The sequence below is a fragment of the Mauremys mutica genome, chromosome 5 (assembly GCF_020497125.1).
Source record: "Mauremys mutica isolate MM-2020 ecotype Southern chromosome 5, ASM2049712v1, whole genome shotgun sequence".
Classification (NCBI taxonomy): Eukaryota; Metazoa; Chordata; order Testudines; family Geoemydidae; genus Mauremys; species Mauremys mutica.
This window is the reverse complement of record NC_059076.1, coordinates 38,652,109-38,674,511: the sequence shown is the minus strand read 5'-3', so window position 1 is coordinate 38,674,511 and position 22,403 is coordinate 38,652,109. Positions and strand designations below refer to the sequence as shown.

The following is a 22,403-nucleotide window of genomic DNA, read 5'->3' as shown; positions in this document are numbered from 1 at the left end:
TATAATGGGAAGCACTGATTTTTGTTTATTGTCTTTTAATGAAATTTAGCAGCTGGAAACAAAGACAAGAACTAGCACAATATGGCTAGCCATCTATTGACATGCAGCTAATGATCCAGGGAGCACAGTTGGCAAACCTTTTGTTTGCTGGATTAAGTTAACTCTAGCAGTAATACCAGCAGTATTTTAATCCTGGTTCTGGCAGTGACTTGCTACATGACCTTAGACAAGTCAATTAACCTATCTGAACTTCACATTTCTTTCATCTCTAGTATAAGGATATTTACCATTTACCTACTTCACAGGGTTGGTTGTGAGGAGAAGGTCCCTATGTTCAAAGTATTAAGGGCACTGTGAAGTGAATGGGTGAACAGGATTCAGATTTAAAAAATTCATCATGCCCCTCCTGGTCAATATTTAATCTGATAAGGGCTTTTTGAGTTCTCTCAGGCTTCACAGCAATGCACGATCAGTCTCCCATGATTTTGCGTATAGGAGAAGAGTGAAAAATCACACTGGTGAAAACTTATTCGTCATCTCCTTTCAGATGTCCCCAAGGGAAACACTGATACCAGTTTCCAATTTAGTACAGAAGGTACTGATGAATCTGGCAGGAATCTTCATCTACCTTGATGATGAGCAACTTCTGAGCTGAACATTCCTTGGATCTACTGCCCAAACAGAACTGGTATGTTACCTGCTTCAGACACGACCCCTCTGCCTTTCACTCCCTTCACAGAAAAAATCTTCAATGTTTTGTATTTAAAAAGGTCTAAAAAGAGTACAGTTATAAAAGAGCTTAAATTGCCAAAATCCAATAGGATTTGGTGAGTGAACTGCCCTATAAATGCTGACTGGCTGCCACTCAGACCAGAGGTGAGGGAATACATTTTATGAATTTAGACATTAACCTCTGAAAATTGGGGTTTATAATGGAAAATCTGACAGTTGAATACGGTCATTATCAGTGCAGTTTATAATTTCTTGCTATTCTATTTTCTTTATAGTATTTTTTTCATCCTAGAATTAAATATTGCATTCAAAAGGATGTACTGAAAACAGTAAAAAGTAACATCTAATCTAATATAAAATAAAAAATAAACATGGTGGGTCCCTCCTTCCATTTCAATGGCATTCAAAGGAGTTAAAATGCTATAACTAATCCATTGAAAATATTATCCTTTCATTAGCTGCATCTGGCTCCTCATCAGTATCCACAGGGTCAATAGAACTTACAGAGCGGTGGAGCTGCTACATTGTTAAACTGCTTACAGTGCTTTCCCTCTTGAGAGAATAGCATACATAGCTAAGGCCCAATCCTGCACTCCTTGTGAACTCAAAACTCCCACCAAATTCAACGTCCTTTAATACTAATGGGGAGGTTCATGTTGTGAACTGTTTTAGGACTCATTTTCTCTGCATCTATGAGAAGTCAGTACACAGTTCCTTCTGGGGAAATACCTTTTTCTCCTTGGTGAGAAAGTGATTAGACCTGCTAGATAAGTGATCAGATCACAGAAGCCACTATCTGAATTAACACTCCTGTTGACAGGTTTCAGAGTAGCAGTCGTGTTAGTCTGTATCCGCAAAAAGAACAGGAGTACTTGTGGCACCTTAGAGACTAACAAATTTATTTCAGCATAAGCTTTTGTGAGCTACAGTTCACTTCTTCGGATGCATAGAATGGAACACACAGACAGGAGATATTTATACATACAGAGAACATGAAAAGGTGGAAGTATGCATACCAACAGGAAAAGTCTAATCAACTGAGATGAGCTATCAGCAGGAGAAAAAAAACTTTTGAAGTGATAATTGAGATGACCCATAGAAGGTGTGAGGAGAACTTAATATAGGGAAATAGATTCAATTAGTGTAATGACCCAACCATTCTCAGTCTCTGTTTAAACCTAAGTTAATTGTATCTAATTTGCATATTAATTTGAGTTCAGCAGTCTCTCTTTGGAGTCTGTTTTTGAAGTTTTTTTGTTGCAAAATTGCCACCTTCAAGTCTGTCACTGAGTAGTTAGAGAAGCTGAAGTGTTCTCCCACTGGTTTCTGAATGTTATGATTCCTGATGTCAGATTTGTGTTCACTTATTCTTTTGTGTAGAGACTGTCCGGTTTGGCCAACATACATGGCAGAGGGGCATTGCTGGCACATGATGGCACGTTGGTAGATGTGCAGGTGAACGAGCCCCTGATGGCGTGGCTGATGTGATTAGGTCCTATGATGGTGTCACTTGAATAGATATGTGGACAGAGTTGGCATCGGGCTTTGTTGCAAGGATAGGTTCCTGGGTTAGTGTTTATGTTGTATGGTGTGCGGTTGCTGGTGAGTATTTGCTTCAGGTTGGGAGGCTGACTGTAAGCGAGGACTGGCCTGTCTCCCAAGATCTGTGAGAGTGAGGGATCATCTTTAAGGATAGGTTGTAGATCTTTGATGATGCACTGGAGAGGTTTTAGTTGGGGGCTGTAGGTGATGGCTAGTGGCGTTCTGTTATTTTCTTTGTTGGGCCTGTCCTGTAGTAGGTGGCTTCTGGGTACTCTTCTGGCTCTGTCAATCTGTTTTTTCACTTTAGCAGGTGGGTATTGTAGTTTTAAGAATGCTTGATAGAGATCTTGTAGGTGTTTCTCTCTGTCTGAGGGATTGGAGCAAATACGGTTGTATCTTAGAGCTTGGCTGTAGACAATGGATTGTGTGGTGTGTCCTGGATGGAAGCTGGAGGCATGTAGATAAGTATAGCAGTAAGTGGGTTTCTGGTATAGGGTGGTGTTTATGTGACCATCGCTTATTAGCTTATTAGTGTCTAGGAAATGGACTGCTTGTGTGGATTGGTCTAGGCTGAGGTTGATAGTGGGATGGAAATTGTTAAATCAAGGTGGAATTCCTCGAGGGTTTCTTTTCCATGGGTCCAGATGATGAAGATGTCATCAATGTAGCACAAGTAGAGTAAGGGCATTAGGGAATGAGAGCTAAGGAAGCCTTGTTCTAAGTCAGCCCTAAAGATGTTGGCATACTGTGGGGCCATGCGGGTACCCATAGCAGTGCCACTGACTTGAAGGTATATATTGTCCCGAAATGTGAAATGGTTGTGGGTGAGGACAAAGTCACAAAGTTCAGCCACCAGGTTAGCCGTGATATTATTGGGGATACTATTCCTGATGGCTTGTAGTCCATCTTTGTGTGGAATGTTGGTGTAGAGGGCTTCCACATCCGTAGTGGCCAAGATGGTGTTTTCTGGAAGATCACCGAGGGATTGTAGTTTCCTCAGGAAGTCAGTGGTGTCTCGAAGATAGCTGGGAGTTCTGGTAGCATAGGGCCTGAGGAGAGAGTCCACATAGCCAGACAATCCTGCTGTTAAGGTGCCAATGCTTGAGATGATGGGGCGTCCAGGATTTCCAGGTTTATGGATCTTGGGTAGCAAATAGAATACACCTGGTCAGGGTTCTAGGCACATGTCTGTACAGATCTCCTGTGCTTTCTCAGGGAGTTTCTTGAGCAGATGGTGTAGTTTCTTTTGGTAATCATCAGTGGGATCAGAGGGTAATGGCCTGTAGAATGTGGAGTTAGAGAGCTGGCTAGCAGCCTCTTGTTCATATTCCAACTTATTCATGACAACGACAGCACCTCCTTTGTCAGCCTTTTTTATTATGATGTCAGAGTTGTTCTTGAGGTTGTTGATGGCATTGTGTTCAGCACGGCTTAGGTTATGGGGCAAGTGATGCTGCTTTTCCACAATTTCAGCCCGTGCACATTGACGGAAGCAATCTATGTAGAACTCCAGTCTGTTGTTTCGACCTTCAGGAGGAGTCCATGCAGAATCCTTTTTATTGTAGCATTGGTAGGAAGGATTCTGTGGGTTAGTATGTTGTTCAGAGGCGTGTTGGAAGTATTCTTTGAGTTGGATACGGTGAAAGTAGGATTCTAGGTCACCGCAGAACTGTATCATGTTTGTGGGTCTGGAAGGACAAAAGGAGAGGCCCCGAGATTGGACAGATTCTTCTGCTGGGCTAAAAGAATAGCTTGAAAGATTAACAATATTGTTAGGTGGGTTAAGGGAGCTACTGCTGTGGCTCCTTGTGGCATGTAGCAGTTTAAACAGTTTAGTGTCATTTTTCTTTTGTAGAGAAGCAAAGTTTGTGTTGTAAATGGCTTGTCTAGTTTTTGTAGTCTATCCATGAGGAAGTTTGCGTAGAAGGTTGGTTTTTCATGAGAGTATCTAGTTTTGAGAGTTCAGTCTTAATCTTCCCCTGTTTGCTGTATAGGATGTTGATCAGGTGGTTTCGCAGTTTCTTTGAGAGTGTTGACTGTCTCAGGGTATGTCTATACAGAAGCTGTGAAATGCAATCTCCAGCTCAAGCAGCTATATCTGCATTAGTTCTCATTGAGTTAAAGCACTAAAAATAGAAGTGTAGTTGTCATGGCATGAACAGTGGGAGGGGTATGTACCTGTGGGTTTGCACAGGATTACACTTGGGCATCTAATCCCTCCCACTGCAAGTGTCGTCAGAGCTACACTTTTAATTTTAGCACTCTAGCTTGATCAGCGCTAGTGCAAGGAGGACTACTTGAACTGGAAATTAGATCTTCCAACTCCAGTGTAGACATACCCTTGAAACCACTTCTAGAGTCATCTTCTCCAGCTCAGGGTTAAGGCATACTTGGGGGGCAATATATGGAAAAAGTCTAAATGTGCTATATAGGACTTCAGTCTCCAGTACCAAATTGGCAACAATTTTATATTTATATATATGTATGTCTGTGCACGTGCATGTACACACACATACACACTCCTTTACTGTTTAGATTTCTATTGGTTTCAGTGCTACTCATATCCTGTCTTCATGTTAACAGGGTCTTCAGTTGTAAATTGAGGAGTATAAAAGTTTAGTCCCCAACAACAGAATGCGTAAAGATATGTTTTCCCCTCACAAATCCTATTTTAGATTCTATATAATTTTCAGTGTCATGAGGAATCCTGTTTCCTAGAACATACTGTACCACTCAGTAAGATCCCATTTGTATTCTTAATTTCAATGGAAATTTCCATGGATTTCTAAAAAATCAATTTATATCAAATTCAAGAGGAATAAATCTATGCATATTCAGTGTCTACTTAGCAAAGTTTTTTTTTTTGTTTAGCATGCTATTATGAGCTTTACACTCTATGGCTATTAAGGTATAATTGACTTTTTTTGTTTGACTGAGAGAGAAAATTAATTTCCCTTGAGTGTAACCTTTGTTACTTATTGCACCAATGAAAGATAAGGCTCTGTAACCTTCTCTCTTAAAAATTGTCTCATTGGCAATTCAAGAGGCCTAATTTTTCAGTACTGTAACTTTTCTTTCATTCTGTAAGATTAACTGACTGTGCAAGTTTTCCCAAGTTAAGCAATGATCTCCCAAAGGAATACTATAAGAATCACTCTCTCTCATGCTCACAAAAGGTGAACTTTAGAGAGATTTTGTTATTCTCAGAAATTCCCCCCAGGACAGATAGCCAGAGAGCCTGGGTTGTTTTGTTGTTGTCTTTCTCTGCAGCATGGGCCACCAGTCACTTGCCTGTTTCAATTAGAGTAAATGGTAACTTGAAGTCTTTAAATCAATATTTGAAGACTTCAGAAACTCAGCCAGAGGTAATGGGCCTATTACAAGAGTGGGTGAGTGAGTTCCTATGGCCTGTGTTGTGCTGGAAGTCAGACTAAGGACAGAAGGGACCATCATAATCATCTGAAGTCTATAAGATACCTAGGAACTAGTTTTTCAGAGTACTTGGTATTTTTATAGCACTATATATAGTCAACTCACAGCTCCCATTGATATCACTTGCAGTTGTGAGTGTTCAACACTTCTGGAAATCAAGCCACAGCTGTTTCACCTTGCGTTCTCAGAAAATGAAGAAAGCACAGTCAGTGGCCACGTGTGAACATGTTTGTTTAAGCAACTTCCCCATTGCCCAGCATTACCTACTATTCTCTATGGCAGAGACAGGGAGAGAATCCAATTTTCCAGAGTGACATTCAACCATGTAATCCACTTCTCTTCCTGCATCCCTTCTCTTCCTGCAGTCCCTCGTCTCACTTACTACACACATTGCAGTTTCTGCCACAAAAGAGGCAGGGCTCACTCAGACAACAGTTTCATTCACTACACAACCTTAATTCATCCTCTGACCATCATCCGTCCTCTAATGAATGAGGAAGACTCCTATGAAAAAGATAGTGTGTGATCATGTAATTAAAGACCAGCATAACGCATGTGCAACCTTCATTCTAGTATTTCCCAAGCTTGACTTTGCAACCATAATATTCTTTTAATCTTGGTTATTTTTTTAAATATAATTTCTGACATTTTTAAAAGTACATTGTGAAGAAACAAATGCTAACACCCTATGTGAGTCACCAATAGAGCTGGAAACTTTATATCTACAGTACAGAAAAAAAGATTGGTTTTGAAAAACATTTTTGGCAAAAAAAATTGTGCTTGGTAAACATTTTCTGTGAAAATTTTTCACTTTCTCACCAAGAAACCAGAGCTTTTCTTAAAATTAAAATGTTCTGCGAACATGATTTTTTTGGTTGAAAAATGGCTTTTCATCAAAAATAATTTGCTGAAAAAATTTAGAATGTCTCTATTATAACCCCTACAAATTGCAATTAAAAAAAAAAGTTTTCCACAAACTAAATCCCAGATTTCTTAAATCCAAAGAACAACAAATTCCACACCCTCCCTCCCTGGAAAAAATGTAGCACCTGGTCCTATAAATCTCTTAACATTTCTATTCTTTCCTCCATCCAGGAATAAAATGAAGGACAATGAGGATGAGGGGAACAAGAAGGCAGGAAATCATTTTAATAAAATAAAGTCTATGGGAACACAGTACCCCCTTCCTTTGCTACTGCAGTATGATACATATTACTCCATTTCAGAAATGCCTTTTCTCTTCACCCTGCCTTGCAGAGTCCAACCTGAAATTCAATCAACAAAACAGAAAACCCAGCTGGTCAAGAGAAAAGCCAGCAAGCTTTTCCAGCATGGTCTAGCATTCTGACTGCATCTCATGTGTCATGCAGAAACAGAGAAGAGTTCTGTTTCCCTGGTGAGTCAGAATAGGCTAGTGACAACTTAGAAAGGATTTACTCTTCTTGGAACACATGACTGATTTTCCTTTCTTCAAAACCTGTGTTAGGTTAAACCCTTTTATACAATTTATTTTAGTATAAGGTAGATTTTGGATTACTATGGTCATCACCTTTATTTAGTTAACTGTGATAGGGAAACCAACATGGTTAACGTTAACTAGGAAGGAAACAGTCTTCTCATTAACTGCACTTTGTTTCACCAATGTTTGGGAAAGCCTAATAAATTCTGCAATAAACACACTCAGCTGCATGTTTCACATGTCTGCCATCTGGCTTTCCTCACTTGCCTATTGGAAGAATCAGCCACCCTAAAAGAAGAAATACAATATAGTAGCAGACAGAGAGAAGACTAGAATCTATGCATGATAAATGCTTTGATTTAAAATATTGTGATATTTAAGCTTTTTAGATAATATTCATTTTCATTTAATATTGTTTAAATATGAACTATTGTAAAATTATATTGGATTTACAAATGCTTCTGTTCATTCAAACATATGCACTATGAGGATGGGCATCTTCTGGCCAGGGACCATCTTCTGTTCTATGTTTTTTCCTAGCACAATGGGTCATCAGTCCTGGTTCAAGCCTTTAGATACTACCAGAATACATAACAGTAGCAGCTCCTATGTCAGACTCCCCTCCCCAGCATATTGGGTTTAATCATATATTCTTATGCCCTAGTAAAATCCAGAGACTGTCATGGCTTACAGGAACCACTGTCAGCCAGGCATAATATAGAACAGATTTCAACCAGGCCCAAATTTAAGGCTCCAGCTGACTCTAAAACCAGGGGAGTGAAAAGGTGGAGTAAAGCTATCTTCTCCCCTGCTCCCTTGTCATATGCCAAGCATAACTTAACCAGACAAGAGAATCTGGCTCAGATACTGAAAGGTATTAATTATATCAGGATTTTAATTTCAAGTTTATTCTACTGAATAAATTACTTTTGTGATATATTTGCACCTACAGATTACAGGGGACACAGAGGAGGAGATGAAAAAAATAAAAACAATCAACCAAGGTATCCTTTTAAAATGGATTTATCTGGAAGTTACACAAGCTGTCATCATAGTAGAACCACCACAGAAGTTATTAATGACCTCCTTAGCTCTTCCACCTGTCAGGTATTTACCCAGTTATGTTTACCTTGAAAGACAATTCAGGTAACTTAGTAGTGTCATGGTAACAACTTCAGCTAGATAGTTTACATTAAAATACCCATAAATTGATTTGCTCAAATCTCTCTGGAATATTCCAGAATTCTCTGACTGATTTTTAAACTTAAAGTTCCTTGCAGCATATGAATGAGAAAGCAATTTTTAAATTAATGACCAGTACAAAAGAGCAGCAAACTACACTCACATTAATGGCCTCTAGGCATTACAGGAGTACAAATATTTTAAACAGTAATAATAACCAAACAATTAGGAGGTAGAGGTCAACGAACGCTGAGGCAGGAGGAAAAGAGAAGGAAATCCCTGAGCATTTGCTCAAATTCTAAATGACTTCTGTTGGCCCAAGCCCAGGCCCCCTTTGTGCACTCTTCCACAGTCATGACATGCACAAGCGCTCACATACAGTGAATTTTAAACCTGCACACACATATATACTTGCAATAGGAAACACTTGATATATTTTACATGGGATGCTGCTTATTAAACACAGTAGTGCAGCAGAGCTCCCAAAAGTCTCTGTCAGAGCTCTGGCACAAAGGCAATTAAACAAGCTGGGCAACGATTCAGTGGCAATTTTCACAACTAAGACTACGCACACTCTCAGTGGCTTTGTATGAATGCGATGAGAGAAAAAAATCATTTAAATTCTACCCCTATCCAGTAAATGATACAATAGTTCACATTTTTAAAGAATGCTGACGTGCAATGCCAGTGTGGATCAGAATGAGAAATGTTTGAATTGTTCTAAAACGTCCCTAATCCTGCTTATCTGCTGTGTCTCTTTGTACCACTTCCTTCGAGATGCAAAATCCAAGTGGAATCTTCAAGACCTTTCAACTACACAAGTCACTCTCAAGAAACAGGAAGAACATGTTTTCCTAGAGAATCATAGTATTGTAGAACTGGAAGGGACCTCGCAAGGTCATCTAATCCAGTCCCCTGCATTCAAAGCAGAACTAAATATTATCTAGACCATCCCTGACAGGTGTTTGTCCAACCTGCTCTTAAAAATCCCCAATGATGGAGATTCCATAACCTCCCTAGGCCATTTATTCCAGTGCTTAACCACTCTGAAAGGAAGTTTTTCCTAATGTCCACCCTAAACTGCCCTTGCTGCAATTTAAGTCCATTGCTTCTTGTCCTATCTTCAGAGGTTAAAGAGAACAATTTTTCTCCCTCCTCTTATACAAACATTTTACGTACAGGAAAACTGTTATCTCCCCTCTGTCTTCTCGTCTCCAGACTAAACAAAGCCAATTTTTTCAATCTTCCCTCATAGGTCACATTTTCTAGACCTTTAATCATTTTTGTTGCTCTTCTCTGGACTTTCTCCAATTTGTCCACATCTTTCCTGAAATATGGCACTCAGAACTGGACACAATACTCCAGTTGAGGCCTAGTCAGCACGGAGTAGAGCGGAAGAATTGCTCCTTGTGTCTTGCTTACAACACTCCTACTAATACATTCTAGAATGATGTTTGCTTTTTTTGCAACAATGTTACACTGTTAACTCATGTTTAGATTGTGGTCTACTACGACCCCCAGATCCCTTTCTGCAGTACTCCTTTCTAGGCAATCATTTCCCATTTTGTATGTGTGCAACTGATTAGACCTTCCTAAATGGAGTACTTTGACTTTGTCCTTATTGAATTTCATCCTATTTACATGAGATCATTTCTCTGGTTTGTCCAGATCATTTTGAACCTTAATCCTATCCTTCAGAGCACATGCAATCCCTCCCAGCTTGGTATCGTCTGCAGACTTTGTAAGTGTACTCTCTATGCCATTATCTAAAACACTGATTAAGTTATTGAACAGAACTGGACCCACAACTGATCCCTGCAGGACCCCACTCAATATGCCCTTCCAGGTTGACTGTACACCACTGACAACTATTTCTGGGAACGGTTTTCCAACCGGTTATGCACCCACCATATAGTACTTCCATCTAGGTTGTATTTTCCTAGTTTGTTTATGAGAAGGTTATGCGAGAGAGTATCAAAAGCTTTACTAAAGTCAAGATATACCACATCTACCACTTGCCCCCATCCACAAGACTTGTTGCCCTGTCAAAGAAAGCTATTAGGTTGGTTTGACATGATTTGTTTTTGACAAATCCATGCTGACTGTTACTTATCACCTTATTATCTTATAGGTGTTTGCAAATTGATTGCTTAATTATTTGCTCCATTATATTTCCAGGTACTGAAGTTAAGAACAATCAAGAACAATCAGTTTTTTGCTTTTTTATAGATTGGCACTATATTCACTCTTCTTCAGTCCTCTGGAATCTCTCACATCTTCCCATGACTTTTTGAAGATAATTGCTAATGGCACAGATATCGCCTCAGTCAGCTCCTTGAGTATTCTAAGATGCATTTCATCAGGCCCTGGTGACTAGAAGACATCTAACTTGTCTAAGTAATTTTTAACTTGTTCTTTCCCTATTTTAGCCTTTGATTCTACTGGCATTCATTATGCTAGATGTCCAATCGCTACTAACCTTTTTGGTGAAAACTGAAACAAAAGAAGTCATTTAGCACTTCTGCCATTTCCACATTTTCTGTTATCGTTCCCCCACTCCTCATTGAGTAACAGGCCTACCCAGTCCTTTGTCTTCCTCTTGCTTCTAATGTATTTGTAGAATGTTTTCTTGTTACCCTTTATGTCTCTAGCTAGTTTAATTTAGTTTTGTGCCTTGGCCTTTCTAATTTTGTCCCTCATACCTGAGTTATTTGTTTATATTCATCCTTTGTAATTTGACCTAGTTTTCACTTTTTGTAGGACTCTTTTTTGAGTTTCAGATCACTGAAGATCTCCTGGTTAAGCTAGGGTGGTCTCTTGCCATATTTCCAATCCTTCTTACGCAGAAGCGTGTGTATAGATAAGCTCTCCAAGAGTTGCACTTTAGAGTGATATTGTAATTATGCATGAGACAGGAAATGTGATGGACCATTAATAGAACTGACTATACACACATGTGAAAAACAAAACAAAACAACAACAAAACCCCAACCAACCAAAGTAATCTTAGATATTTTGCTAAATAAACAGGAAACTGTTCTTCTCCCATAGGGACAATTGAGGGATATGTTTCCAAACAGTATCAATTCATCAATATTAATGCCAGATTCCATTATGTAAATGTTGTCACTGACTGACAGGTACAGAAAAGATATACAAACATAGAATACCAGGCTTTCATATAAACTATGAACTCTAATATGGATGCTAAGGCCAGATTCTGACATTTTTACTCAGTAGTATTCACGGAGTGAGGTACTATCAATGTGAGTAAGGGTGTTGAAATCTGGCCATGACTTATTAATTTTCAAAAACAATACTTGAATAAATTTTACTCTGTACAAGTAACACCTCATTAAATCAGTACTTTTGATTTCTCTTGATTTGACATTAGCTAACTTGATAAGGACTGAAGAAGACATATATGCTTAAAGTTTAGAAGTCACAGAAGAAATCAATCACATTAGTAGCTGTTTTTTGGAGAAGGAAGAAAACATTGCTAAAAGATACAAAATGCAACATATTTAACATTTAAGGGCTTTATATATTTGTGGCTACAATGTCACAGTAGCTACTTTCCATTCATGTTTCCAGTTTCTAAAAACCACACATTAACCAACATACCAAAATCCGTTGGATGCAAAATATTTAAACGTTCCCTTTACAGAGAGAGCTGCAGGTGCTCAGCAACTTTAAAAAAAAGTCAACTTATTTTTGCCTATTTCCACATAAGTGGATTTAAGTCCTGAGTTATAGGCACCATCATTTGACAGTGTTGGCTGTAGTGGTTTTAAGATCTTTTACACTTGAGATTTTCTAAAGGAAAACATTGAGCAGTTTTAAATTCAGTGGGCCATAGCAATTTGTCCACTTAATAAATGTGGAAAGAAAGATTATCAGGGTACTGTAAATTAAGCTCTTTCAACTTTTTCATGTGCATTGAAACCATTTCCTAAGATGACTAAAGGCTTGATAAGTACACAGGATTTGGCTGAATATAGTAGATTTATGGGCTGGAAAGCTACATTAACTACTAAGGTCATCTATCTCATGTTATTTCACTGTGGGAAATAATCTTAAATCACAGAAAGGTCACTTGAAATTGCCATTATAGCAAATATGTCTAAATAAATGTGAATTTCTTACAATATTATTTCCTATCATCAATGAACATTTCTTAATAACCTAGAAGAAATTATATTGGGCTCACACATGTCTTTGAATTCTTCTTGACCTTTATCGTTCAATTTCCATCCCTGGCCTTTCCACTTTGGATGCAACTTTTGCATAAACTTGATTTACAATGAGGAAACCTAGTCCTGGTAATGAACTGAGCACTAGAACACGGTCACATTCTTCAAACACAGAGAGAGGTTTAAAAAGGGACCTAGAAGAGTATGTCTACACTGCAGCTGAGAGTGAGCCTCCCAACTCAGGTAGATAAACTCATACTAGCTCGGCTAAAAGTGTCACAACGGTCACGTTGCTGTGGGCAGCAGCTCGGTCTCAAGCCCACCTGGTCCTGGGCTTTGAGCTCTAGCGGCTAACTCAAATCTTTGCTGAAGCTGCAACATTCACACTATTTTTAGCATGCTAGCTTGAGCTGAGCTAGCATGAGTCTGTCTACGCAGGCTGGTAGGCTTGCTCCCAGCTGCAGCATAGCCATAACTGAAGGGTACAGACTCTTCTGAAATATGAATTTGTGAGTCTTGAGGTAGTGACTACAGAATCTAAAACCATGTTTTTTTAACTGTGAAGTTGGTGTTTTGGAGAGATTCTCACTTCTTCTTGGAGAGCTGCAACAAAACGCAGATAAAATTTGACACAGCCCATAATTATCATAAGGAATTTACTGCCACAGGTTACCACTGGGCTTAGTAAACATCAAAAAAGACTTAAATGCTTGTGACAAAGTTACAGGAATGGTAACTACCATTACAGTAGCTTGGATACAGATGACCCCTGCTTGTGTCGGGAAGAAGTTTCCTTCGAATTGTACAGTACTGCACAATTAGGCACTGTATTAGTATTTTTCACCACCACTTCGAACATTTAGCGTTGTTGGAGCCAGGATATCAGACTAGCCAGAGCCTAGGTGTGTTCTTCTACAGCAACTCTTATATTCCTAACAAGGCTGGGGGTTGGAAACGTTCAGCATGAAGTAGGTTGAGTCATAAGAAATTAATAATCAACAAAGAAAATTAAAGAATTGCTCTTATCACATGTTGAAAGTTATCTTCCCAATTGGTACTATTTTTCTCTCTTCAAACAACTGGAGTAAGACTTTATCTTTAAAATTTTCAGTATATATCTATATCTACATCTTATCTTAGGGGAGAAATTTTATGTCAAATGTGAGAAATTTTTATCTGAAAGAAAAGCGTAAACTATAGGCAGCTAGTCTGCCTGACAGCTCCCTTAACCATGTGCAGTAACATTTCACAATTGTTTAAAAAGGTCAGTGTGACCCAGAGACCTCTTGGTGCCAATTGGCAGAGGGCACAGGGGTGCATAAGGGGATTGGTGTCTATAAATCTGGTATTTACATAGTAGTTCACTGAAAAGTGTCATGTAAGGTCTCTAATGAAAGCCTGTGTCACACTGGTCATCATAATCATTATGAAATGTATATACTGATAATACATAAGGAGTTACGTATATACACTGAAAATCATGTTCTTAAGGTCTATGAGTTAAGGCAGGTCACCAGAAGATGATCCACCTACTCCTGTCAGGCAGGAGGGAAGAGATGCCTATCCGTCTTTGTCTGGTCATGTGTGTACTGTCTGCTTCGCAATGGAAGCCTGTCTAGAGTCTGAGCTGAATGTTAATCAAGAGATTGTAAAAAACAAGAAAGCGGAACAGAGGAAAAATCAACTAGCAGAAAGGGTTGTCAGCCTGTTTATAAGTCATGAGAATGGATTTTTGGATTATAACTGTAGAGACAGAGACAAACTCTGCATCTTTCATCTAGGAAGTAAGCTGACAGTAGGGTTGCTTTATGAATGGAAGATCACAGCCAAACCTGGTTGTAATATGCTGGAAGGATTTTAGGTGAGCTTTTAACTCTTATAGCATAATGTCCTATTAGTTAATTTTAGGCTCTAGTATGCACATGGTGATTTTATTTCATGTGTAACCCTTTGTTTCCAATAGCTCTGCTTGCTATCATTTGGATCTCTGTTCTTTGTTAAATAAACTTATATTTGCTTTCTCTATAAAGAAATTTAAGTGCTGTGGGCTAAGGTGTAACCAGTAAGCTGTGGTATATAGTTCCTTTGGGAACAGCAGATCTGGTAATTCTGTGAGCATTCAATAGATCAGGGGCAGGACACTGTGGGGGAAGCTCAGAGGACTCGAGGGTTAGAGTACCTGTAAAGAGACAATAGGGCCTGAGTAGTCCTGGAGGGGAGTGGTTTTATTGCCAGTAGCTGGTGGAGTCAGAGAGCTGACCCTGACAGGCACAGACCAGGTTTCTTCATGCTAAGGGCAGGAGATGGTGAGGTGCCTCCCAACCCTGGGTATCCCCAGGAACCATCACAGGTCACATGGGAATTATTATTATTCCTTTTGTATTGCAGTAGTGCCGAGTCCAAGTCATGGACTAAGACCCTATTGTGTTAAGCACTAATCAAATATAGAACAAAAAGCCCCCAAAAGACCCAGCCCCATCTGTATTTTGGCTCATCCTCTCTAAAAGCAAGACATCCGTATGAATTTAGTAGTTGTGGATAGTGTCAGAATTTACAGACGTGAAGACTGCAGCATCAGTTAACCACAGAACCAGAACAGCAAGGGTAGCAGCAGTTCATCCTGATACTGGAATTTAGTTTCCATGGTGCAGTCCATCTTTCACCTCTTTGCTAAAAGTGCCACAAAGGATCCTGGCTGTAGCTTTTAGACATGGACTGAGGCTACCAATTCACTGCACAAAGGTTCCCAAACAGCTGTGAGATAGGAATTATGTTTGAGAAAGGGTTTTCAAAGGAACCTATGGGAATTGAGTGCCAAACTCCCATTGAGCTTCTTCAGAAAGCCCAGGCTTGGACACTGCTAACCCTGGGGTGAAGTGGAACTGGTCAGCCAGGATATGGAACCTTTCATTTTGATTAACAATCATCTGAGCAAGGAAGTCCCACCCACCTCCTAGTAAAATTTTAATGAAATGCACCATTAACACTATCACTTTCTCCTTCTGCCAAATTGTGTCACTCTGATATATTCCTATTCTAAGCTGCTCCTAGAGAATTAATGCCACTGGAGCACAACATGAGAGTTCCACAAAAAGGGAGTTGTCAGAATTGAAGCCCAGTGGTCATGGCATTGGTGACATGACAGAAGACAAAGACTCAAATACCATGAATTACCCAGGGGCTTGAAGTACAGGGTCTTGGAAGTTTCAACAAGACAATCTCAAAAGCATTTCTTTAGACTCCAAACCTTTCTGATCGTGCACCCCTATCAGTGACAATTTTTTGAGCATGCACCGCCTGCCGCGCTCCCCCAAGGATCCTCTTGCGCACCCCCTGGGGTGTGTGCATCCCACTTTGGAGACCACAGCTTTAGACTATTTTCTGTGGGAAAATGCTTCCAAGAACGCTCCATGCCATAGGGTCTGATGCTGAGAACAAATATATAGTTAGCAAAGCACCTGCTCTGGCAGAAGATGTGGTATTTCTGTGGCCCATTACACACCGTGGAAAGGGAAATGGAGACAGAACCCCTAACAAGGCCCCTTCTCTTCATAAGGAGAGAGAAAAAGATTCCACTGGCCGCCTCAAACAGGCTAGGAGTGGAAAAAAGACTGCCTACTGCTCTCCCGCAGCTCCCCCACTTGCATGGGGACAGGAAAGAAGAACTCTCCAAGAAGGTGAATAGGAGGATTAGAGCTGGGCAAACACTGAAAATATTTTTCTTCAAATATTCACTCTGATTATCAAATGAGCTGGCTTTGGCTGCATTTGTACCCCTTTTGCATTCACATTCCAGGAATAGTTGCACACTTAAGTTTCACTGGCATGAACATTTCAAAGCTATATGCATAGAAATCAAAATTTAAATTCAAAACCATGGAAAGGTGCACCAGAAGTGCTGGTGCACTCATTCAGCCAGGGAAGAAAAATAATATCCTGTACTGTATCCGACCAACCACAATTAACCAACATTCATATAATGAATTTCTCACAGAGAACTGTTCACAATCAAATTGACCGAGTGTTAAAAGTTGTTTTTTTTCCAAATATTTTGCAAAATCAGAATTGCTTATACATACAGAACAGAAAAAGATTCAAGATTCATTGACTAAACTATTTGCTCAGCTCCGAAGTTGACCAAGCAGCAAAGAATTTAATCCTAAACTAAAATTATCACAACTATGTCAGATTCCCAGTATAAAGTCTTAAATTTAGGAGCCATCCATGTTTCAGATCAACTCTTAACTATCATTTCAGCTCAGTGGATGGTGAGATCTATTAATGACCAACATTCAAACGTCTCTAATTAAAAAGTCAACATTATTTCAGAAATTGTAGAGCAATTCAACAATGGCAAACAAAGAACTGAAAATAAAATAAAGCCCATGCAACAATATAGGTCCCACTCCCAAACACACACTATTATGATTAGAAGAAAGGTGCAGATTTCAAGCAAGCACATAACATCCATGATTCCAGTTGTTCATCTTGTCAGTAGAGAATCATTAAGAAAATGACCCTACCTGTAGAAGTATGAACACCCCCTAACTGTGTTGTGAGTAAAATGTTCCTGAGTCTTCTCATTTCCAAAGTCCTCTAGGGGATCTGACCACAGGATATCACACATAGGTCCATATGCAGGTGGTTCCTTGAATCGATCTAACTAAGAAAAATAAGACAGAAATACTAACTTTTTACATTTTATTATTTAGGAAGTTAAAAATATACATAGATTGAACACTAACGTCTTAATATTAGGCATCCAGAAAACATCCATAAAAAACACATTAGTGATAAGCCTGTATTTCAGGGACTGCCAAATTGAGGCCCAGAGCATACTACAATTTGGGTCCCAGCTGCTCTCATCTTTAATATGGTGGATACTTGGATGACAATGGAGCTGGCACCTACAGCATAAGTGAGTCATATCTCTGCATTTAAAAGAGGAGGAGGACAGATGCATTTGCTCCATTCTGTGCAATTGAAGTGTGACTCTTTAGTTCCTGCAAACAAGACAAAGCATAAAAAACTAGGAGAAACATTAAAAATTGATATTTTTCAGCACAAAAACTATATATAAACACCCTGTAAAAGATATGTTTATAAATCAGTCTGACAAGTCTATCAAATTCTCCACTCTGTCTAGGAAGCGAAAGGCAATATAAGTGATTTTTCATTTTTTCCACACTCAGTTAAAAAGTTTTTATTAAGAGAAGGCCTCTGCATTTCTACCTTCACATGCTCATCATGAAATATTCATCGCAAACCCACACTTCTAACTTGTTTCAGATCTCTAAATAATTCATACCTTTGTAACTGTAATACATCAAAATAAAATAACACACATTCATAATTATGAAAAAACCTGCTGATTGCCAAGGATGAATAGACTTGTTAATGAAAAAAATTCTGAAAATGTTAATCACCCTAACCTGGAATTTAAGCATTAAAACAATTTTAACCTATCATTTTGCTATGCTGTGAAAACAACACATTTTTAGGAAGAGAGTATTTCTGTTTAATCAAAACTTTAGCTTGCAAATACAGCTTTACATTCATTAATTAAAATGCAGATAATGTTTTAATCAAATTGGTATAAATGAAAAAGCTACTACTAGTGTATAAATTTCTCACCATGATACAAAGTATTCCTGGCTGTTATAACGATTTATTTAGTAGTTTCAAAGAATGGAAAAAATTGCGTATTTTTATTTGCCAATCTCCTGCAACAAGTGTTACAAATGTCAAAATCCCTACGTTTTAATGGTAAAATGAAAAATATTAATTTTGAATGGTTTCAATTTATACATTTGTAATATAAAATACTATACAAGATTTCTTTCAGTGCTGCATTATCGGGGGGAATCTCCCTAGACTAAATAGGTAACAAGGGAATTATGCAATTTAAACAGCATAATGTCTGTCTTCATAAACCTTTATGAGGTTTAAAAACAAAATCTAACAAGACACTTAAATACAGTTTACTATAGATATCAATGTAACATACCTCCTCTGAGATGTTAAAAATACTGGAGATGTTTTCATTTTGGAAGTCTATTCATCTCTGTGTAAGCTAATCATGTTTCTACATCTCTAATATACCACTGCGGTAGTGATTGGTAGTTGCATTAATACCTCCTTTGCTGGACTGAGGCAGCACCATTAAAGGGACAGTCAGATTTAGAGAGATCTGATCTTCTGTCTCACTAGGCACTTAGCTCAGTGGTTTCAGCATTGGCCTGCTTAAACCCAGGGTTGTGAGTTCAATCCTTGAGGGGGCCATCTGGGGATTGGTTCTGCTTTGAGCAGGGGGTTGGACTAGATGATCTCTTGAGGTCCCTTCCAACCCTAATAATCTATGATTTTATTGAATCTGTCTGCAGGCTAAGCTTCCATAGGTTGAAATATCTATGTATTTTTCTGGTCTGACCATCAGGGTCCAGACATCCCAGAGGGAAGAACAAGTAGTCTGAACCATAAAGAATAAGCAATTGAATCAACTGATTGCACATTATATTATTGTACTATATAAAAGAACATTGAGTAAGCTCTTTTATGAAAGCCAGGGACCACTGATGATTGATATCATTCTGAAATGTATGCATTAACATTATATGAGGAATTATGAATACTTACTGATATTATTCTTTGAAGTCTGTGATCAAACAACAAGAGAAACAGGTTCTCTCACAGCCAGGAAAGAAGGTTCTGATCTCCCAGACAGGAAAGGAGGATCAGTAATAGGCCTAAGGTTCAGCCAGTGGCTAACCCTACTGCAGCATTATAAGCAGGGAAGTGTGACTCTGGGAGCCCCTGAATGCCAACTGGCAGAGTGATCCCCATATTGTAACTTATATCAAGCCTGAATGACTCATTGCTCCATAGTATGTATCTCAAAGGTGTCATGTAAACTGGTGATATGCTGATCCTGAAAATCATTGTATGATGTATGTATGGACTGTATACAAAAAGTTACAGATGTGTGCTGGAAATATGTTCTTAAGAGGCGTTCGGGAGGCAGAGCATGAATTCAGCCTGTCCTAGACAAAGGAATGTCGTTTCACAACCTTGACTATGCCTCCAATGTAAATTAAGCGAGGTGTGACCTAAGACAATGAAAAGCACATTTTACCTGTAAGGTCAAACAAAGCCATCAGACAAGCAAGTGGGGGGAACCTGATCATTTAATCTCAACAGGGGATGAAGCCTGTACCCATAGAAAGTCTTCCTGCCTTTTGAAACAGAGTAAATACACTTTGGTAAAATATAAACTGAGACAAAAAGCCCATTTGTCACCTTTCACCCGAGAAGACAAAAAAACAAAGGGGTGGAGGGATAGCTCAGTGGTTTGAGCATCGGCCTGCTAAACTCAAGGTTGTGAGTTCAATCCTTGAGGGGGCCACTTAGGGATCTGGGGCAAAAATTGGTCCTGCTAGTGAAGGCAGGGGGCTGGACTCGATGACCTTTCAAGGTCCCTTCCAGTTCTAGGAGATTGGCATATCTCCAATTATTACCTTATTACCTAAACCACCAAGCACTTTTGTCTCTATATTGGATCCTGGCTGGTCTGGATGAAACCCCAAAGCATCACATATGGCTCCGTCACTCTTGCACCTGAAGGCCTTCCAAGTAAACTGAAATATAAACATATTTTTCTCTCTCTCTCTACTTCCTTAGCCTGTAAGGGTATATCTGCACAGCCGTGAGCCTCCAATCCCCAGTTAAACACTCAGTCTCTGAAGCCCATCCTCCTCCCTAGGCTTCAGAGCCCAGACTTTCAGCTCAAAAGCCACAACTTCAAAGTGCAGTCTACACCAGGGGTTCTCAAATTGGGGGTTGGGATCCCTTGGGAGATCACGAGGTTATTACATGCGGGGGGTTGTGAGCTGTCAGCCTCCATCCCAAACCCCGTTTTGCCTCCAGCATTTACAATTGTGTTAAATATGTAAAAAAGTGTTTTTAATTTATAAGGGGTGGGGTTGCACTCAGAGGCTTGCTGTGTGAAAGAGGTTACCAGTACAAAAGTTTGAGAACCACTGGTCTACACAATCATTGTTAGAATCCCTTAGAATCCTGGCACAAGCCCCACCAGCCTGAGTCCGTTGACCCAGGCAGGGAGGCTCGCTTCTGCAGGCTGTGTAGATGTGCCAACAGAAAAATAGCTTGACAAATGTAGAGAGTTTTGTGCATTTGTGTAGCATATTGAGGAAAAGTCAAAGAAATAAATTTTGCATTTAGTTAAAGTGGATGCATCTGCAGTCATTTTCTCTCATGTGGGAAGAGAACTCCACGTTCTGGGTTCCGCTCCTATCCAAGTTCTCTGTCTGACATGCCAAACTCTTCTCTCCTATTGCCAGACCATTCATTGTTCCAGTGGAACTTTGTTGCTGAGTGAAGTTATAGCCTCAGATGGAGAAAAACAACTCAGGAAGCTAGGGTCAATACACGGAGGCCTTGGAATACCAAGGGAAAGATCTTTAACTGCAATCTGGATTCAGCTGAGAATCACTACAGACAGTGATGTTCATAACATCCTTAGATTCTTCACTTGGCTCCATTGAGGCAGGATGAAAAATTCCTAGCTCACCTCTTCAACTCCAGTGGTTATTTCTGACTGGCCTCAATAGCTTCTAAATGTGATCTTTGAGGCAGTGAATCTAGACTAGAGACAGTTCACAATACAGAGTGTCTTTTAAAAGGAGGATTTTCCAAAGTGCTCAGGATTGGCCTCACTCTGCTCTGCAATGAAAGAAGAGTTAGGCCAAAACTAAGGTCTTTTGAGAATCCCACCCTAAGGGTTAGGTCAAGAGAAATGAAATTACCACCCTTAAAAGGGAAGGGGGGGGAGTAAATTTCCATTGCAATTCACATGCAAGGCTTTTTCTAATGCCAGCAACAGCAGATCTATTACTGATAACAAGCAGAAGACATCTTGCACTACATCACATTGGAAACAGACAAAGGTCACAGAAAGAAATCACCTTCCAGCAAGAATGGCTGGATTTCTTGCAAGCAGCAGCCAAAACATTCCTTAAGCCATCTCAGGAGGTCCCTGGATGCACACAAGGAATAGACCGAGAACAGGCATTTTGGAAAGATTTTTTCCAAAAGCATGATTGACCTTGCCTGAGAGGGATATGGCCCTTCAGGGGAAAGTAGTCTTGAATGGCACAGTGGATTGTAACTAAAAAATAACCTTTAGAAAGAGTCTTTGAATCAAGGAATCTGTACTGTTTATTCAAAGGATGGCTAAGGAAAATGTGATTATGAGCTGTCCCATATTACTCAAGCACTGAACACTGAATAAATGGTCTGCCATGTTATGCAATTAAAAGACAGCACACACCAACATTTTCTTGGGAGCTGAACTGCACAAATGAAAGGTTTTGGAAACATTTTTCAGAATTGGGGCAGGTCTTCCAAGGGACAAATGTCAAGAAGAATCAGTATCATTTTCACTGTCACAGCGGAACTGGAGACTGTTCTACTTGGAAAAAAATGCAAGACAAGAATCACAAAGACTCTGTCTCTCCAAAGGCAGGACTCTTGTCCAGGTAACCCTAGCCATCAGACTTCTCAGTTTACAGAGAAAATTTTGCAGGGTAATTCAAAGCAATACTGACAGTTAGATAGGTCGGGAACAAAAGTAAATGAGCATGTCCTCCCTCTGTGGTAGAAAACCAACCTCCTAAAGCATATTAAGTGTTCTACAGACACTCACATCTAACAAGGCAATCCTTGGTTCCCATTTTGACTGCCTGCATTTAGAGTATGTCATTAGTTTCACTGCAAACACTTTGCCACTGCAATAGTATGATGGAAGGAAGACATATGGAGTGAGGCATTTCTTGCTTTCTCAGTTT

General features: G+C 39.5%; 1 protein-coding gene across 4 annotated transcripts in view; it reads right to left on the bottom strand.

The window, feature by feature from the left end:
* The window catches only part of PPP3CA (protein phosphatase 3 catalytic subunit alpha), a 304,975-nt gene that overhangs the window by 54,623 nt on the left and 227,949 nt on the right, over positions 1–22,403 (bottom strand). For all 4 annotated transcript variants that reach the window (XM_045018965.1, XM_045018964.1, XM_045018966.1 and 1 more), the window contains one exon: positions 17,064–17,203. In XM_045018965.1, the coding sequence (XP_044874900.1) occupies positions 17,064–17,203 (140 nt within the window). The remainder of the gene's footprint in view (positions 1–17,063; positions 17,204–22,403) is intronic.